General features: G+C 27.6%; 1 protein-coding gene and 2 long non-coding RNA genes across 5 annotated transcripts in view; 1 reads left to right on the forward strand and 2 right to left on the reverse strand.

The window, feature by feature from the left end:
* Window positions 1–18711, forward strand: part of LOC725192 (major facilitator superfamily domain-containing protein 6-A) — a 22232-nt gene continuing 3521 nt past the window's right edge. Inside the window, exons 1-9 of one of the 2 annotated variants that reach the window (XM_016914381.2) lie at window positions 1–429; window positions 14917–15166; window positions 15434–15608; window positions 15853–16064; window positions 16797–16938; window positions 17142–17381; window positions 17551–17917; window positions 18041–18221; window positions 18345–18508. In XM_016914381.2, coding sequence (XP_016769870.2) covers window positions 15489–15608; window positions 15853–16064; window positions 16797–16938; window positions 17142–17381; window positions 17551–17917; window positions 18041–18221; window positions 18345–18508 — 1426 coding nt within the window. In that variant the 5' untranslated portion in view covers window positions 1–429; window positions 14917–15166; window positions 15434–15488. The remainder of the gene's footprint in view (window positions 430–14916; window positions 15167–15433; window positions 15609–15852; window positions 16065–16796; window positions 16939–17141; window positions 17382–17550; window positions 17918–18040; window positions 18222–18344; window positions 18509–18711) is intronic. The other variant, XM_001121067.5, reaches the window with a different exon arrangement.
* On the reverse strand, window positions 3596–7233 carry LOC107965056. The gene is made up of 2 exons (XR_001704442.2): window positions 7186–7233; window positions 3596–3838 (listed from the first exon to the last, which is right to left on the reverse strand). It is a non-coding gene; the product is annotated as an uncharacterized LOC107965056 (long non-coding RNA).
* LOC102653659 overlaps window positions 8600–18711 on the reverse strand; it is a 26443-nt gene continuing 16331 nt past the window's right edge. Inside the window, exons 1-3 of one of the 2 annotated variants that reach the window (XR_001704441.2) lie at window positions 18039–18375; window positions 9200–9355; window positions 8600–8698 (exon numbers count right to left, since the gene is read on the reverse strand). This is a non-coding gene — a long non-coding RNA (uncharacterized LOC102653659). Of the gene's footprint in view, window positions 8699–9199; window positions 9356–18038; window positions 18376–18711 lie in introns of those variants that run through there. The other variant, XR_003305423.1, reaches the window with a different exon arrangement.

Here is an 18711-nt window from a genome sequence, read left to right on the forward strand (position 1 = left end):
ATCGGTCCCAGCAGTAGTGCGCTCGACGGCGCGCAGAACGGACCCATCTGTAATCGTCACTTCTTCGTCACCTCGGGTCTAGAAGAAATCGCAATTTCGATCGTTCCAACTCGTTATCGAAGTTGATCATGCACAAGAAAAAAATACCCATCTGATACGAAATCGCGGTATATCTTCGATTTCTTAAATCGATTTGATAAAAATTTGTTGTTGAAAATTTCTTACAAATCTAAAAATTGGATATAAATTTTTATGAAAAAATATCGCGCACGCAAAAGTGTGAGAAATTGAACTTCGTGGAGGAAATTCGAGAGTTTTTTTCTTTTTTTTTTTTAATTGGAAAGTAGGACGTCCTCGTGGCTGGCCGAGAATTCGTAGACGACGAATTGCTTGATGCCTCTTCTTCCTGGTATTGAATGGTGGACGAACGTAAGTTGTTCATTTTGCTGTTGGGGTAATTGTTGTTGGTGTAGTTAGGTGAATGAAGAATATTGCGTGTGTATGTGTGTGTATGTGTGTGTGTGTGTGTGTGTGTACTCGAGGTTGTATGAATAGACATAGCCTGTTTATTGGCTGGTGATATTACTACTTCCTCTTTGATATTTTCTGTACACGCGTTGAGTTACCGGGTTGTTGTGCGGTTCTCCACGTTCTAAAATAATAAAAATTTGTCAATATTAAAGAGTTAATGGTAATTTTTGTCGAGTAATTGTCCAATTGTATAAATTTGGTGCGAAAGAATTTTTTAATAGAAATGATTAGGTAAAAAAGTTAAATAATATTAGCTTATTCGAATATTTAGTAAAATAAGAATACTGTTTTTAATAATTTTATAGATAATATACATAATTCTTATTATTAATTTAGGAATTAATTTATATTTAGTTTTGCTTTGAAATAATTTTAAGATTATTATTAAGAAATTATCAATAGTATTTTGAATTAATATCTTGAAAGATTACTGAAATATAAAAATGTTTAATAAGCTCTAATATGTAAATTTCATAAGCATAAAATTTATTCATTTAAAATAGTAAAAATTTTATAGAAGTTTATTTTACTTCAGATATTTTTAATTTATTACTAAAACTTACTAAAATTTATTAATATTTAATACATTATTATTCCAATTCCATTCAAAAAATAATATCTACTTTGTATCAACATTCTAACATTTCATTTATATCCAAATAACAAATAAATTAAAAGAAATTTTTCAATTCCTCTTTAAATATTATTTTTTTTTTAAATAACTGCAATGATAATTTTGCGAATTTTTCAAAATGATATTAAAACTAATTAATTTTACATAGTAAGCATAAATAATCTAAACTAGTCACTTACGTCCATCCTATTTTTTTTTTTTTACTGCTTTTCAAAGATCTGAAAAAAATTTTGATCTATTTATCAAAGTCTCTACTTCATTAAACATATATTAAAATTTACAAAATATACAAAGATGATAAAAAATATATACAAAGATGAAAACTCTTTGAAAGTATCCGAAAATGAAACATAAACGAAGGATGTTAAATTGCACGAAATGTTGATATTTATTTAAATTATGTAAATTATTTTAAATTAAAATCGTGTAAATAATGCAATATTTCTTTCATAATAGTGACGACGAGACAATTGAGTTCATCTTTCGTTTTCCTTTAAAATGATTAAATTAACATCTTTAATCCGATATTCGAATACGTGGAAATAGAAAAATTTCTTTCGAAAAATGTGCAAAATAATGTTTGTGGCAAAATGTGCAAAAGTGGGCATTCATCGATCACGTACAAATTGTCCATGCTCGTCCACGCCGATGCGAACAGTGACGCGTGTTCGAGGGTACTAATAATGTAATTTGTGAGTTCCTTTCAACGCTCTCGAGAGACTTGGCAGAGTCGTGGCTAGAGCTAATAGGCAGAGAATTTTTAATAAAGTGTTGCTTTTCAACGAGATCGCCCCCGACACGACATTCGGTGAATTTTAAATATTCCTTCAATTCTTCTCCGCCACTTTTAACGCGGAGAGCGATCGTGGCCTCGAGCGATCGTGTTTCCAGAAATCTGATAAAACGAAGGGGAACGATTGTTGATGTTTTCCAACTCTGGAGTTTGACATCATTTTTGATGCTTAAGAAAGAAAATGATTATTATTAAATTGAAATCGAGTTTTCCTTTGAATAAATTTCTAAAATTAGGAAGTAAATTTCCGTATTTTTAAAAATCAATTCCTGTTTACCATTTTTAAAAACAACGAGTCATGGCCTCGAGTAATCGTGTTTTTCCGGAAATCTGATAGGAAATGGAGAAAAAGAAAAACGTAATCCATACGTTTCGAAGTTTGATATAATACTTTTTAATATTTATGTAGCCCAATTGTTTATTCCATATTTTTTATATTTTTCTGAGCTTCGATGGAATTTATGATACGATAGATTAAACTAATTAAATTAATGTAATAATAATAAATAATCAATAAACTAAATTATTGACTAGTGATGAATATTTTTCTATATCATAAATCTGATAATAAAAGATCCATTGGACGATCCATCTTATGGTGATCTACTTGAAAACATCGAAGGAATATATTGTAATCCATATTGTTTATTCCTCCTGGATAAGGATATGCAACATTTTCTATTCTTTTTATATCTATGTAGCTATCATGTTGTCATTGGTTAGAAGAAATTTACAAAATTTACGGTTGAATTATTCAATTCCTGTTTACCATTTTTTAAGTCGAAGAGTAGTGGCCTCGAATGATCGTATTTCCGGAAATCTAGTAAAATGGAGCACAAAGAAATTCGAGGTGAACGATACATTCTCTTCAATATGTCAAAAATAAAAATTTAATCATAATGAATACAGATAATAAGTTAATAAGCGAATTTTTATTTACGATGAAATTTATTATTTCTTATATATTTTTTGCAACAAATTGTTTTAATATTTTTTCACTTGTACTTAACACGTGTCTTATAATATATTGTACGAATTGTAGTATATATTGTTGAAATTTTTATTCATTCGATTCCTTTATTTCCAATATTTATTTAATCCAGACATATTAATTCTTATGTCAAATTATCGAAATTATTAAATTTCAATAATTCTGTAAAATATAATTCTACACAATAAATGACAAACATCATCTAATAAATTTTCCTCCCAAGGATTAATCAAATTTTTAATCTTACTTTAAATAAACAAAGTATCTTGAGTATTCGAATATCGATAATATAACAATCAATCAAAAATCCAATTGTTTGCGATAAATTGTTGCGTCTAATTGTTTTGAGTGGCGCATCATTCGGATCATTGATCAATGACGCAGATCGGACCATCGTGGTCTCTGTCATCCAGTGTTAGTAGTGACGCGTGTCGCGGACTACTAACAACGTAATTTGTAAGTTCCTTTGAATGCACTCCGGAGGTGCATACGGAGTGGCACAGAAGGTATAATAGTTATTGAATGCACTTGACCTGGTTCGACGGTGTCGATGTTATCACGTTCGTGTACACACACACACACACATATATATATAACAGTGAAAGCGCAATCGAAATCGAACACCCGATCTATTCATCTTTCTTTCTTTTTTTTTTTCCTTTCCCCTCTAGCGATGGATCGGCGCATAGCTTTCAGCTTGCTCTCGATTTCTATTCATCTTTCTATCGTTGCGTTTCACGCTTACTATAATTATTTCTGATTTGTCTGGTCGCCATGAGATAATAGAAATTGAAACTCTTTCCAATCTCTTGTCGTCTTACGTTGAATCTCCTTGACAGTTTCTCTCGATGTGCATCCTCTTGGTATTTTAATTAGGTTTAACGATTTCCTGTAACATAATAACATATAAAGTGTTAAAAGTATAATATTTGGCTCAAAATATCCTGATTTCTGGAAAATATAAAAAATATATTCTATATTCCACTTCTTGATCGTAGAAAATTAAAAATTTTTTCCTCTTTCACTTTTACTTAACCCTTACTATTTATGAGAGAAACCTTGGTTAGTAATATCGTAAAGTGTTTTCTTAGTTTCTTTAGTTAGTAAAAAAGAAATTTTATCTTCTATAAATCTTTATATTCACAAATTTATAAAGTACCATAAAACGAATAGCGTTTTTAAGAAACAGCACGAACTTTGAAGTGTATCTCCTTATTATTTATAAATCTGTTTCAAGAGTGGATGGATTTGTTACGGATCAACATATAATTAGACCGCAAATGAAAAATAATAGCATTAATTAAATAGCGTGAAATTTAATAATTATGAAGGGAAATTTGAATCTTAATCTTTTTGAATAAATAAAAAAACAATTATTACAGTTATTATTAATCAAAATCACGAAATATTTCCATTAGCGCGAGATTTATCCTAATATTAATCTTTTTCAAAAAAAAAAAAAGATTGTACAATATCCAAGAAACTTTTAGAATTCGCTAAAACTTAACTACTTTACATCCTTGATAAAATCGACTTAAAATGTTCAACAATAAGCATGATATTTCATTGCTCGTAAGAGAAACTCGTAAATTTGCATGGTATTTGGTAACGGTCGCCATTGTGTTTTTACGTAACGATAGATTTTACTTATTGTTGGAAATCTATGTCAAGAAGATTTGCAGACCGATACCGCGATGAGAGAAAGGAACATTGAATTAAACTTAAAAAATTTTACCAGGAAAAGATTTATGTATACGTATAATCATTCAGCTAAATGTTTCATGGATTCATTGAATATTATGGAATATTATGTATGATGGAATACAACAGAATCAATTTAGATTGTATAGTGGTATCATTTCGATGAAAAGTTTATATATGTAAATATTATCAATAATAATTCTTCGATATGAGGCTAAGAGACTCCAACGTAAAATCTTTAATGTAAATATTTATACGAAATATTATGAAAGATACATACTTTTATGCATGAAAATAAATCACGTAGAAATTGTTTAAACGAGACGAAATTTTCTAATGTTAATTAATTCAATTAAAACAAATAACTAAATGAAATCATTAAATAACATATTCTGCTAGTCTTGTATTATATACTATATTGTACTAAAATTATAACATAGATTTATATTAGCTGGAAAAATAAAATATGTGTGAATTTATTGTATAATCACCTCCGATGTGACAATTACTCTTTTTTACCATATTGAGCATAATGTCACGTTTGAGATGACGAAACTATAAATATTTGAAATCGAGATTACCAGATGCACGATTATTACCTTTTAATTTTACAAATATTGCTTATTTTAGAACACGATAATATGTTGAGTAATATGGCACGAACGTGTATTAATTTTGTAAGGAAATTCACAATTTAAAGATACTAATTTTAATTTGTACATATGTAGAATATGATGAATTATACATGGAATTCTTAATAGTATTCTTTGATAATAATCAATGTTTCAACGTTTTTTTAAATATAATTCTGGGAATATTTTTTGCAATTGAATGAACACGGAAAAAATAATTGTTCATTTATATTAGACGTTTAAAATTTTTATTTAAAAAAAAAAAGAAATATTAAAACTTTGGGAGATGACTTAATATTCTCTTAAGTAAAAAAATGTTTCACGTACAGAATATTCGAAAATTTTTTTTCCATTTCGTCCAAATATTCATTATATTCACTTTTATTATATCAATGAAAATTTAAATTCTTTTACATATTAATCAGAATCTTTTCATCTTCATATATATATATGTATGTGGAAAAGTAATTCAGGCATACTGACACTGTTTCTTAAACTTTTGTTATCTAAATAATATTGTACTGAATCATCGACAGCCTCTTTGTCATGAATAATAGTTTATTCTACCGATAGCGATGATCTAATAATTATTCTCTAAAAGCATTAACCATGTGACACGTACCTCTTCTATCTCAATGTTTTTAAGAGCTTTATATTATTCGAGAATTAACCATTCCTTCTTATAAATTATAAATTTTAATTCTTACACAATATATGTTTTAGGATAAAATTTAAAGTTCAATATTCGATTCTTAACTAAGAAAAAAATTCATTTTCTTTCATAATGAATTAAAAATGATATATTGTGACGTTAAAATTTAATTTATAATGTTATCAATTATAATTCGCTAATTGCAAAAGTGAATTAGCTTGTGTGCATATTTTGTTATCAACGTTTCTTATTTTTATAACGAAGTAAAATACTTCATTCATTCCATTATAAACAATCACCATTCTCTTTTCCTTATTTAAGAATACACAGTCCATTAGAAATACAAAGAAAATTCTATTTACAACAGATCCATATCTACTCTCTAAATCAAACCTTGTAATCTCTAATGAATGCAAATGTCAAATAACTACTATATATATATCCTCTTAAATTGACTTAAGTAAACCGAGTTTCCGTTTAAATTCAAATTTAATTTTTTTAAACGGTATAATTATTTCGAGTCATCATTGCTAATAGCCATTCGTTATAATCACTGTATTGTTAATATTTCATTTGCAATTTTTTTTCGTTCAATTTAAATTAAATGTTTCTAAATTAAATGTTTCGATTGTGTAAATATAATAAATCATTTTTTAAATTAATAATTTAATTTATTTTTCTACTTTATTTACAATTAATTAAATCCTAATATTTTTTTTAAAATTATTAAAATTTTTTTCATATTTCTAATAAATCTTTATTTTTCTACTTTATTTACAATTAATTAAATCCTAATATTTTTTTTAAAATTATTAAAATTTTTTTCATATTTCTAATAAATCTTTAGATATAATGGACATACATCTATGAAATATAAGAACTTTAGACACGATCTTGGTAATTTTTTTTTTTTATCATGGAATAGATAGTTACTTGTAAAATGATTCCTCGAGTTGTGCAACTCTAATCTAGTTATTATTAGATATTTGCTCGTGTAATTACTTGATTCTATCAATATGGATATATTTTAATACGGTACAAATTATTTTATAAAATCGATTAATTGGATAATACTCAGTTTTATCTATAATTTTTAATTAGAACGTAATAGTAATTGTATGTGAAATATTAGATAATTCACGATAATTGCGAGCAATAAAAAAAAAGAATGAAAGAATACAGGACAAATCTATTTCCTGATTATTTTTAATTGCTGGAAATTATCGATGTTTTTTTGAGATTTTTACTTACAATAGATGTACTATGATGCTTCTTTTTTTTTTTTTATTCCATTTACACGTTCTTTTATTATTCCATTTTTATATGATAATAAAGTAATATGATTGTTAAAAATTGATTTAAATTACGACATGTTTTCTTTTTATTTCTCTTCTATACAATATATTGTGTTTAAATCACAATCACTGACCTAAAATATTTTTTATTGTACAACAATAAAATATTATAAATGATATTTAATCCTATAATGTAATTCTAAAATTAACTTTTTAATTATAACTATAAATCTTCAAAAATTTTATCTGAATATTCATAAGTATTATCTCTCCATTTCTTTTTCTATTATCTTTATCTATTACATTTTCTATTCTTCACTTTCAACATCATATTATTTAATCATAAATAATTCTTTTGTCAATCAATTCTCAATACATTTTTCTATAGACTTTCGTTTAAAAGTTTTTTTTTTTTAAAAAAGGATTATTTTTCTCATGAATTTGTTTATCAATCGATAACAAAAAAAATCATTGGTAAACAAAAATATGTATAGAATGTTTTGGTCACGCTGCACCAATTTTAATGCCATTTTTGCTCGTTCGCAGCGCCGGCCACATAATCAGATAAAATGGATAATAGCGGAGATTTATGATGGCATACACACATATGCATATATATATGTGATTCAATATAATTCTTTTGAATCGAAACTCCAGACAGGTTTCTTATTTATTTATTTATTTATTTATTTTCCACAGTAAAGTATGTCAATTGCAATGATAATAATTATTGACATATCATTGATAGGTTGCAGTGATTGAGAAAGTTAAATATTTTATACAATCTTTCAAAGTAATAAAAATTTATTATCCATCTTCTTGCAAAAAGTTATATTCAAAAGGGTTAAAACTGAAAGAACAAAAAATTACTTAAACACATTAACAGTTTGTATATCTACTCCATTCGTGAACAAAGAAGATATACATATATTTTTATAAAAGAAAATATTTTAATAATTAAATGAAAATCTATTTGGATTGGTTTTTTCTATTTTGAATATTTTATACAATCTTTCAAAATAATAAAAATTTATTATCCATCTTCTTGCAAAAAGTTATATTCAAAAGGGTTAAAACTGAAAGAACAAAAAATTACTTAAACACATTAATAGTTTGTACATCTACTCCATTCGTGAACAAAGAAGATATACATATATTTTTATAAAAGAAAATATTTTAATAATTAAATCTATTTGGATTGGTTTATTCTATTTTTTTGTTGATCAAACAACAGAAATTAGTATGATAGTATGATACTTGCCTCGCGAGATTCCATATGCAATGCCAATCCTTGAATAGAAAACGTGTCGCAGGTTACTGAGCTACGAGACTTCCGTACTACTTGAGTTCTCCTTGTTTCTACGAGCCTCGATACATTAGGATCGATTAGGAAAAACTTGTCCTTGCTTTGGCACAAATGTTTCTCTCAAACAGGCATTATCGATCTTCTTTTTAATTAGAAATCCCACCTGAAAATTTAAAGAAAGGAATTAGAGAAAATTCGTTGATTACTCGCGTCTACTTAGAGACATTTATTACGTAAAAGGACAATGAAAAAAACTCTGTATCAAAAATTAATAGAAAATACAGAGGCAGAGCATTTCAGGAATGTGATCGCGTATTGTGTCGATAAAAAATTCAAAAGAAAAATAACATGTTAAATAGTGCATAAAATAATTTTAAAATCGTTATATATTATCCTCGATTCGACACGGCAAATTTCTGAAAATAATCATCGCTGTACTCAGATCAGACACGTTTTTTCTTGCTCGGCCACTGTATGCTTCCACAAGTCATTGTTTGAACGCAATTATTTAATAACCATTATGCGTTCAAACTTCTGAACCTCGCGTGCAAACTTTTTTCCATTTCATTCAATTTTTTCCAAATTGAAGAAAGAACGACAGAGAGAAAAATAAAAGATGGGGGAAAACGAAGAGAAGTAAGAGAATCTTTCAGGAAGAGAATACTTAGCACTCGGACTCGTCCAACAAAGTCCAACGCTGCACGAGTTATGCAATTACATTTGTAATGGGCCAACATTCAGCTCCGACAACGCTGACAATTCGTGGTAATTACTGTGTCGTATCTCATAATCTATTGCCTCGTCTGTTCAGATGCTTCTTCTGAAAAGAAACGGAAGAAATTACCCCAAAATATGATACTTTTCGAAACGTGTTTGATTATTGCGAACAAAATGATTGAATTCTTAAAGAAACAGATTTATTTTGTATATCGAAAATAAAACTATAAACAGAATTAATATATAATATAGCTTTAGATGTTCCAAAAGTTTCAAAGTAAACCCTCAGTTTTGCTAAAGTTTCCTAATAATAATATTTGTAATTTAACATATGAATATTATTTTTAATATAATAATACAGGATGTATTATATAGAAATCTAATTTAATTTAAATTGAATTTTTACTTATTCATTGTGTATGCCTATTTTTTGAATTAAAATGAAACAAAATAAGATTTTTTTTTATTCATATTTTAAAAATGAATGTATAAAATGATCTTTACAAGATAGATAAAGATAAATAAGATAGTAATGTTATATAAATTTTTAAAAAAATAAATTCCCGATTAAACATTCGCTTACATCCTGTATTATACATTTTTTTTAAATTAATTAGCAATAATTATCGGATGGAAAATTGCTTTAGTAGTTTTAAATACTGTTATCTCATCGTCGGTAAATACAATGGACTATCTTTTATAATACGTATGATTAATTAATCATTATAAAACTGCTAATAAATTCAATAGAATTGGAATTTGAGAAACGTAGAAAAGTATTTCAATAGAATGTGGATATGAATGAAACTTTTGTTTATATTTTAATAATAAATATTCATGACTTTCAAAACAAATTTTTATAAAACAATATTTTGATAATCAAAGAATCATTTTCTTAAATCTCTTATAATCCACTTTTAGTTTTCCTCTCAATAATTGAATATAATAAAGATATTCACTCGTTAAAAATATGTCTTAATAATTCTAATTTTATGTTATTTTACCTAATGAAATTTAAATGACTGTGAAGTTGGCAAGCCTGATTTACTCAAGAGAAAGGTTACGTTTAAATGGAATTTATGAGCAAAAAGAAAGGAAACATAAAGTTTAGTTTTATGCTTAAAAAAAGATATTTGTATAGCAATATCATAATCATATTGAAATTAACTCCTCGAGCATTACAATTCATTATCGAAAGTGAATTCTCAAAGATATGAATTTTTTTTATTACTATTTTATATAATTATTATTATATAATCGAAAATTATTGTAATTATTTTATTTCTATTTTTTTTTTGAGAAACTGTCATATTATTGTTACATGATACATATTTTGAATTGATAAATTCACTTCTACAATTCACTTCATTTTTACAATATTAAATTTCTATAATTACATAAAAGAGTTTCTAAATTGAAATATGAAATATAATATTTATAGTTTTAATTAAATAATATATCTAAATGCTGTAACAACAGCGAGCAAATACTTTTTGCAGCTGTATTGACTCCATAAACATTGTGAAAGCTAACATTTCCACTTCAAAGTGTAGAAAGTTTTAAATCTTTGCATCACAATGTAACATGTAAGAAGAGAAATTGCTACATAATTCTTTCTATTTAACACAATCTAGTTGTTAAAAAAAAAAAAATGAAAAAATCATAAATCATACTTCATTATAAAATTGCCAAATTGCTAAAACCACAAAATTCTTTCTACCTTAATTAATAAAATATAAGGAAATTTATTGTAGCGGAAGAAGATATAAGAAATTTGAAAAATTTCGAACTAGTATTTTTTTCAATGTTAAAATTAACATTCTTCGAGTCTCCGGAAACAGATATCGCGTTGCATATAAATATCATCCCGACCTTCAATTCGTTATGTCACCATTCTGCGTTATAAAAGGATATGTATGCAGAAATTTATTAACTTTTCTATCTCGACACATATCTTGATTCATGTATTTTTCAAAAAAAGTTCTGCAGGATTTGTCTTCGTGGTCTCGTAATCGAGCTATTGATTGCTGCAATTCCACCATGGAGAGAAGTCATGGACAGTTTCCTTGTGAAAATACCTCGTATGGTATTTTGCTTCGTGGTAACAATTGTTTCGTAACCAAGTAGAAAATATTTATGTCTCGTTGATGTCTCGTTCGATTTCAATAATGTTTTAGCGTTTCGTTCGATATTCGATTGATGTCATGAACCAATTAAGGATATATTTATATATTTTTTTGAATTGAAAATTGGAAAATTAGAAAATTAAAGAAGATTAAGAAATGTATGTATGTAAAAATGGAATGCAAAGAATTTTGTTTTTAGATGATTTTAAACGCATATAATTTTCTATGTTTTAAAAAACATACATATATACATCGTATCTACTTAAATCACGAATTTTATATTTTTATTTTTTTATATACATTTCTTATCATCATAATGTATTATCGTGATGTTTATTTATAATTGTCCCCCAAAGAAAATAATTGTCTGATTGTCTTGAGAAACGATAAATCATAATAATTAAAATGATTTTAATCATATATATCATAAACATATTATGATTATCCTATCATAATTTATTATGATAATTATTTGTCTCTATATTACTTATCTTGAATTAGAAATAAATTAGAAAAAATCATTTCAAATATAAGAACTTACATTTTCAACAATTCTTCGAAATTAATATAATGTAAGAAAAAAAAAAAAAATCACAAGAATACTCTGATTATTCGCGACAGCTGATAAAATGTGATATTTTTAACGTAAAAACTATCGTGTCAAAGAGATGTATATTTATGTAAAAAAAAAAAAAAAAAAAAAAATATATTATTGGCACATCTCGGTCAATTTCCTCGATAATATTTAAAAATAAATGAATAAATAAATATCTTTCACGTTTATAATTATAAAATAAATTCACAAAGCAAAAAGTTGAAGTTTTAATTCTTTCCATTATTGGAAACTTAACCGTTTCCATTATTTTTCACGTACCGTTATTAATTTTGCATATTTTTTTTATTATAATATTTTTCAGAAGCATGCTTTTCGATCATGGCAACGTTATTTGATTCGTAGGTGATTAGACGAGTGGCAATACATGTTGTAAAATTAAAATATTTCTATCGAGATTGTTTTTAAAAACAAACGCACGTTATCCGAGACTGTACACTATGGATTGCTTCTTGAACTTCGTACAAGCGACACTGTTATCGTTTGTGCGTTTGAAAACATTCGGCATTAAAAGATTGGCATATAAGAAACACGAAAATTCAAACGAACAACGCGGTGCGGAATGGCATTTAATCGTTGCTACATTGCTATGAAAATTTTAATATTCTATTCCTTATTTCTGCGCAATTTAATTCCATTCCTACATCGCGATTACAATTTAAAAGGTCTCAAAATTCTGTTGGAAAATGTTATATGAACTATTGTAGCGTAATACAAAAGCAAGACAAATTATAAATTGTTATCATATTGTTACAAATTATATGAATATTAATATATTGTATCATTACGAATATTTTATTTACTGTACATTCTTAATATCGAATTTCTAACATGTGTAAAATTGATATAAATTATATTACATTATTGCACAACAAATATCAATTTAAATTAATATCGTATATCTTTGATTATCTGATTTAAGAGATAAAGGAAGAGAAATAGATAGGAAGAAATCTGAAAAGATATATTTTTTGTATGCAAAATAATCTCATCATTTTAAAATTCTGAATAAAACAACTTACACACAATGGAATTAATTATTATCTATTATAATTTCCATACACATTATAAGCATACTAATCACCAATTATTTTCAAACAAATAAGAAATTATTCCATTCCTTTTTCATTGATTCAGATATTACGAGGAAACGAATATATATATAATATAACAAATTTAGTACAATAATATACCACATATTACAAAACTTATTAGAATCACACTTCAATATCAGGTTAACGTACGATAACTTGAATAAATCTCTGAGAAAAATATGCCCGATATTTGAATAATCAATTGCGTCTGACACGTAACGTAGAATTACGTAATCTTGTCATGTTTAATTACCATCTCGGTTTCCGTCTCACGCATCGATTTGAATTATTCATTTTTCACGATAAGAAGGTATGTAAGTACGTCACGCAACCATTTCAATCGATATCTTTCTTTCATGGCATACGACATTTTAATACTACTAGACACTATTTCGATCGAAATCATTCGATTCCCGTTATGTTTCGTTTCCTATGATCGTTGTTAAAAAAGTATTATATTGTAATCAAAAGATAATCGAAAAATGAATTAAACATGAGAGAAGGTTTGCTCAGAGGATCGAGGATCATGATTCCTGAAGGCTAGACAATAGACGATAAGACTTGAAATGAATTGTTTTCCCGTTTCTTCCGTAAATGTTTTTTTTTCTTTTCATTAAATACGTGATTTTTATAAATATAAAATAAAATAATTTTTGAAAATTCCAATTAAATCCAATAAATATTATTATTTATTTATATCGTAGTATTAATTTAAATTAAAATTATATGAATCAAATCTTTAAAATCAAATGAATTTTCTTATTAAAAATTATATTTATAATTTTATTTATTGCTAGTACGAGCAATTTTCTATTTATTTATTTTTTTTCATTCATTTTTCAGATTATCTTTCTTTTAACATAGCAAAAATATCATTTCTCTTTTTTTTTTATTTCATACGTATATTTTGGCCGCCTATTGATTCTTCAAACCGGAAATTGACGTACAATAACGAAACAGACACATACCACGCGGCGTATGGTGTGAATTGTAAAACCGTTATGTAAAAATCATGACATTCGTATTGATACATCGTGCACTGTCAGGGCTACTGTTTCTTGTCTACTGTCAATAACGAAGCTTTTAGAATCTTTAGTCTTAAACATCCTCATTCTTAAAATAGCATATAACTATATCTATTCATGTAACAAAAAATCTAAAGTAACTTATCAAACGATAAATTTACTAAATATTATTCTTACTTAACAAATATTCTATCAGTGATATATAAAAAAAAATAATTTTAAGATCCCTATTCATTCTTTCTAATGATTTAACTATAATATTAATCTGTATTTACTCAAATATTTCCATAAGATTTTACATGATTTGAAATAACAATCTTGTTCTGTTAAACTAATGATAAACTCTGATCTAACATCTCTTTAACTCGTCACTGTTATTTTTGAAAAATTAATCTCAGGTTAATGAATCCTCTGACCAAATTTATTCGAATATTCTAAATCTATTCGATAACAAGTTATTAACTGGTTATTATTGGATATAAGGTTGATCGTATATGGAAAATCAGCTGACGTATCGACGAAGCAAAGTTGGTCATCTGCAACGGTATTGCCACGAAATAAATGTGTCACTGATCGATTCAGTGAAATTCGACGCCTCTTTTATGACGAACCTCAATTACGATACGAACTTTCTTTCTGTCTGATTGTTCTCAATATTTTTATCAATCAAATCAATAATTGCTTAGATTAGTATTGTGGAAATTTAATTTCCATCCATCTTAAATCTTGAAGAGAAAAACAATTGGTTAATTGAATTAAAATTGTGTAATTGTGTCAAGTTTTATATAAAGTTATCTTATTTCCAGTGAAAATAAAAAAAGTATGCAACGGTAACGAGGTGTTATTAAAAAATATATCAGATGCTTGATGCAATTCTTAACATTTGACTGGAATTATACGCTGGAATTATCACTTACGAAATTCTTGTATACGAGTGACCATTGTTCGAAAATAACAAGATGATGCTGATAAAGAGTTTTTTCCGGAGGATCATCAAAGATTTCCGGCACAAGGAGTTGCTACCTCTTAAAATGATATTCTTCGTTCAAGCATCGAGTATGTATTTAAACGTTACATATTTTCTTTATCGTTAATATTTATATCCATTTCTTGTTATTCATAATTTTTTCACGTACAAAAACATTATTAATCCATCGAGATTCCATTGATGAAATTATAAATCTTATTTTTCTTATTCTTTCCTCAACTTTGTATTAATTTTCTTTTCAAACGTGTACTTTTTACTCGACCAAGCATCAAAAGACTTAATTTTTCTTTCTTTCTTCCTTTCCTTTTTATTTTTTTTTAATAATAATTACGTAGTCTTGAATCATCATTTCCAGCGCTCTATGTACTTTATCCATACTTGACGATACATATGAGGGAGCTCGGCATAAATGTGGAAGAAACTGCCATAATGAGCGCCATAACACCAGTGATTGCAATGGTGATGCCACCCTTGGCTGGAATGGCCGCTGATCGTGTCGGAAATTTCAAAGTAAAATTTTGTAATAAATTTTCACTGTATAAAAAATCCTTTCAATTTAATTTATTAATCAATTTAATTTAATTTTTTAATTTCAATTTAATTTTTTAATTTCAATTAATCCCCGCAATTGTTTTTAAAATTAAATCAATTTCCATTGAACTATGCCTAATGAGATGAAACGAATTTATTGTTCATCGTCAGAAGATTGAAACGAGAAAATCTACTAATGTTCGAAACTAATGTTTTCATTCAGATTTTGCTGTCCCTGTTCTCATCGTTCGGCGGAATCGCAGCCCTTTTATTGTTGCTCGTACCGATCGGCAGGATAACCGTGGAATTTCCCAACAAGGTCGTTATGGACCTTGGATGTATGGGGAATAACGGGTTGCTTTACACCATGAGCCAGAATCATCCTTGCGAGACGAGCTTGCAACCCAAGATCTCCACCACGATAGAGAGTTGCGGGTAGGTAAGGGCGCGTGTTCGAACGATTTTATTAAAATTAACAGTTTTATTTATTAATCCTAATGGATTGAATGGATCCTTTACTTTCAACTGGAAACATTTTTATTTCGAAGGATATTAAGTCTTCAGATTGACAATATTATTTGAAAAATGTCATTTATTTGCTTTAAAATGAATATTTTTTATATATTAAGAAAAGATGTAAAATCAATTTCCAATGAAATCGAATGGAAATTAAATGGAAATAAAATTTGCAACTATTATAAAATTGATTTTATACATCAATAACCAATTACTTATTAATAGTATTACTAATAATAAGTGATTAGCATTATATTGTTGAATATCTATTGTAAAGGCATTAAAAAATAGTTAAAGAATTAACTAATTATTACTTTCTTTTATGAGGCGATACTTTATAATCTCTATTATTGTAATTATTATAATTGTCGAATATTAAAACTAACATAAAAATGAATTGTAGTATTGGAAATATAATTCTATATAATAAATGTAATTTTTCGTTGTAATTAATGTTAGTTGTAATTGAACATTTTTCAAATTGATTTTAAAGTTATCTAGTTTTGAAATTTGCTTCGAAAACGAACGAAGCATCGGATGAAAAATTTTTATTCTTTTTCTTTTTTTTCCTCGTAGAATTTTCTTATCCATTTATGAATCACATACAGAATAAAATAGACGCTTAATTAAAAACAATCTATCTTTTTATAGCTACATGTGTCGTCTAGACGTTCGTAATGACACCGAAGTGCAGTCAATTTTATCATCAAAGAAATACATGATCAAACGATACAACATGGAAACAGCTAATTCCACGTTCAGATTTTTCCTTACTCAAAGCCAAATGCCACAGGTATCATTCCAATCAAGAATAATATTAAATTTATTTCATCGATGTGATGATTGATAGTCGAATTTAAAACTTTTCAGATTCATTTTAATTATAATTAAAAACAAAAGTTAACTTTATCCTCTCTTTAGAAAAATTTCAATTTAAATTAATAAAGATAACTTTTGATCGATGAAGAAGGATAAATTAAAACTGAATTTTCGCAGGAAACAGAAGAAGATTTAAGGGAACACCGAAAGTTGAGGAACAACGAGTATTTCAAGTCATCGATTCGACAATTGTCCGTCAACGAGTATTTCTTTCCATCCCATCTGTTGTACGAATTCTCGTGCACCGTGTCTGGTTTTATAGAAGATTTTGAGATATCAACTCTAGATCCTGCCATGTCGAACAGGATCTATGAGAATCGTACTCTTTGCACTTTCAACCCAATTATATCTCGCAAGGTAAACTGAATAAATCGGTATCATTTAATATTCAATCAGAGAGAAATGAGAACAGGAAACAAAACAAGATAACAGAATAATTATCAAAGATTTAAATGTTTAAGCATCTTTTTACGCATACTTAACTTTCTATCTTCGCGACAATTTTATTTTATTTTTTCATATTAAGGACAATACCAGTCAGACAAATTACCACTCGTACGAATCAAAATTAAAAATCTTGAAAACCACGGAGGAGGATCGAGAGAAGAAACGGCAAAGATATCTGTCGGAAGAGATAGCGTGGACGAACAAAGAATTTCAGAAGATCACTTGCGGAAATCCCGATTTGGAGACCGACCGAATAACTCTGATCCTACCACTTTTTAATTACTCCTTGAGCTCAGAACCTTATAAAATTTTCAACACGGAAGACTGCAGTAAAAGGTGCATCGTTACCGCACCTCGTAGCGATATGTGCTCGAATACGAAAATGGTGATCGAGTATAATGTTGGAATGACTTTTTGGTTATACTTCGCCATTCGAGTGTTCATCGGTGAGTTCATTGCTTAAATATATAAGAAACAACATTAACAAGATAAATCAGAAGCATTATATAACGTTACAATTATACATCTTCATTTCAATAATTTATATTCTCTTCAACTTTTACTTACAGGTGTTATTGGTGGAACAACGTTCGCCATGTTCGAGGGTGCAGTGATCGCCATATTGCGCGAGCAAAAGGCTGATTACGGGCTTCAAAGGATTTACGGCAGCATCGGTGGTATGATATCATCGCCCCTCTCTGGACTTCTCATTGATTATGCGAGCACTGGCAAAGGTTACACTGATTTCAGGTAAAGATTAATTTTTTTATCTCGAATATATAATTTTACGATAGAAACTTTCGAGATAAAATAATTTTGTTTCCCCTCTGCATTCAGAGAGATTCTTATACTTATTGCTATTATGTTTTCCAGGCCAGCGTTTTATCTGTACGCGGCTCTGAAGCTGATCTCGGGGGTGCTGATGCTCGCCATTAATTTGGAATTCAAATCACCCGCCACAAATGTCATTCGCGACGTTTTCACCGTGCTGAGGAACATAGAGGCTGCGGCCCTCTTCATCGCCTGTTTCATTCTCGGTAAAAAAAAATCTCTGCTTTCCTTTTTATGATAATTTCACTTAAGGTTGATAAACGAGTTATATCATTGCATTCGTGGATTCTACGAATTCTACGAAACCTTGTACAACAACGTTTGAAAAAGTGCACGCTCGAATGAATTGCGCAATCCTTGTCATTGCTCGTTTCCGCCAATCTTTGACACACTGCTCGAAATTGCACCG

The sequence above is a fragment of the Apis mellifera genome, linkage group LG10 (genome assembly GCF_003254395.2).
Source record: "Apis mellifera strain DH4 linkage group LG10, Amel_HAv3.1, whole genome shotgun sequence".
In the NCBI taxonomy this organism is placed as follows: Eukaryota; Metazoa; Arthropoda; class Insecta; order Hymenoptera; family Apidae; genus Apis; species Apis mellifera.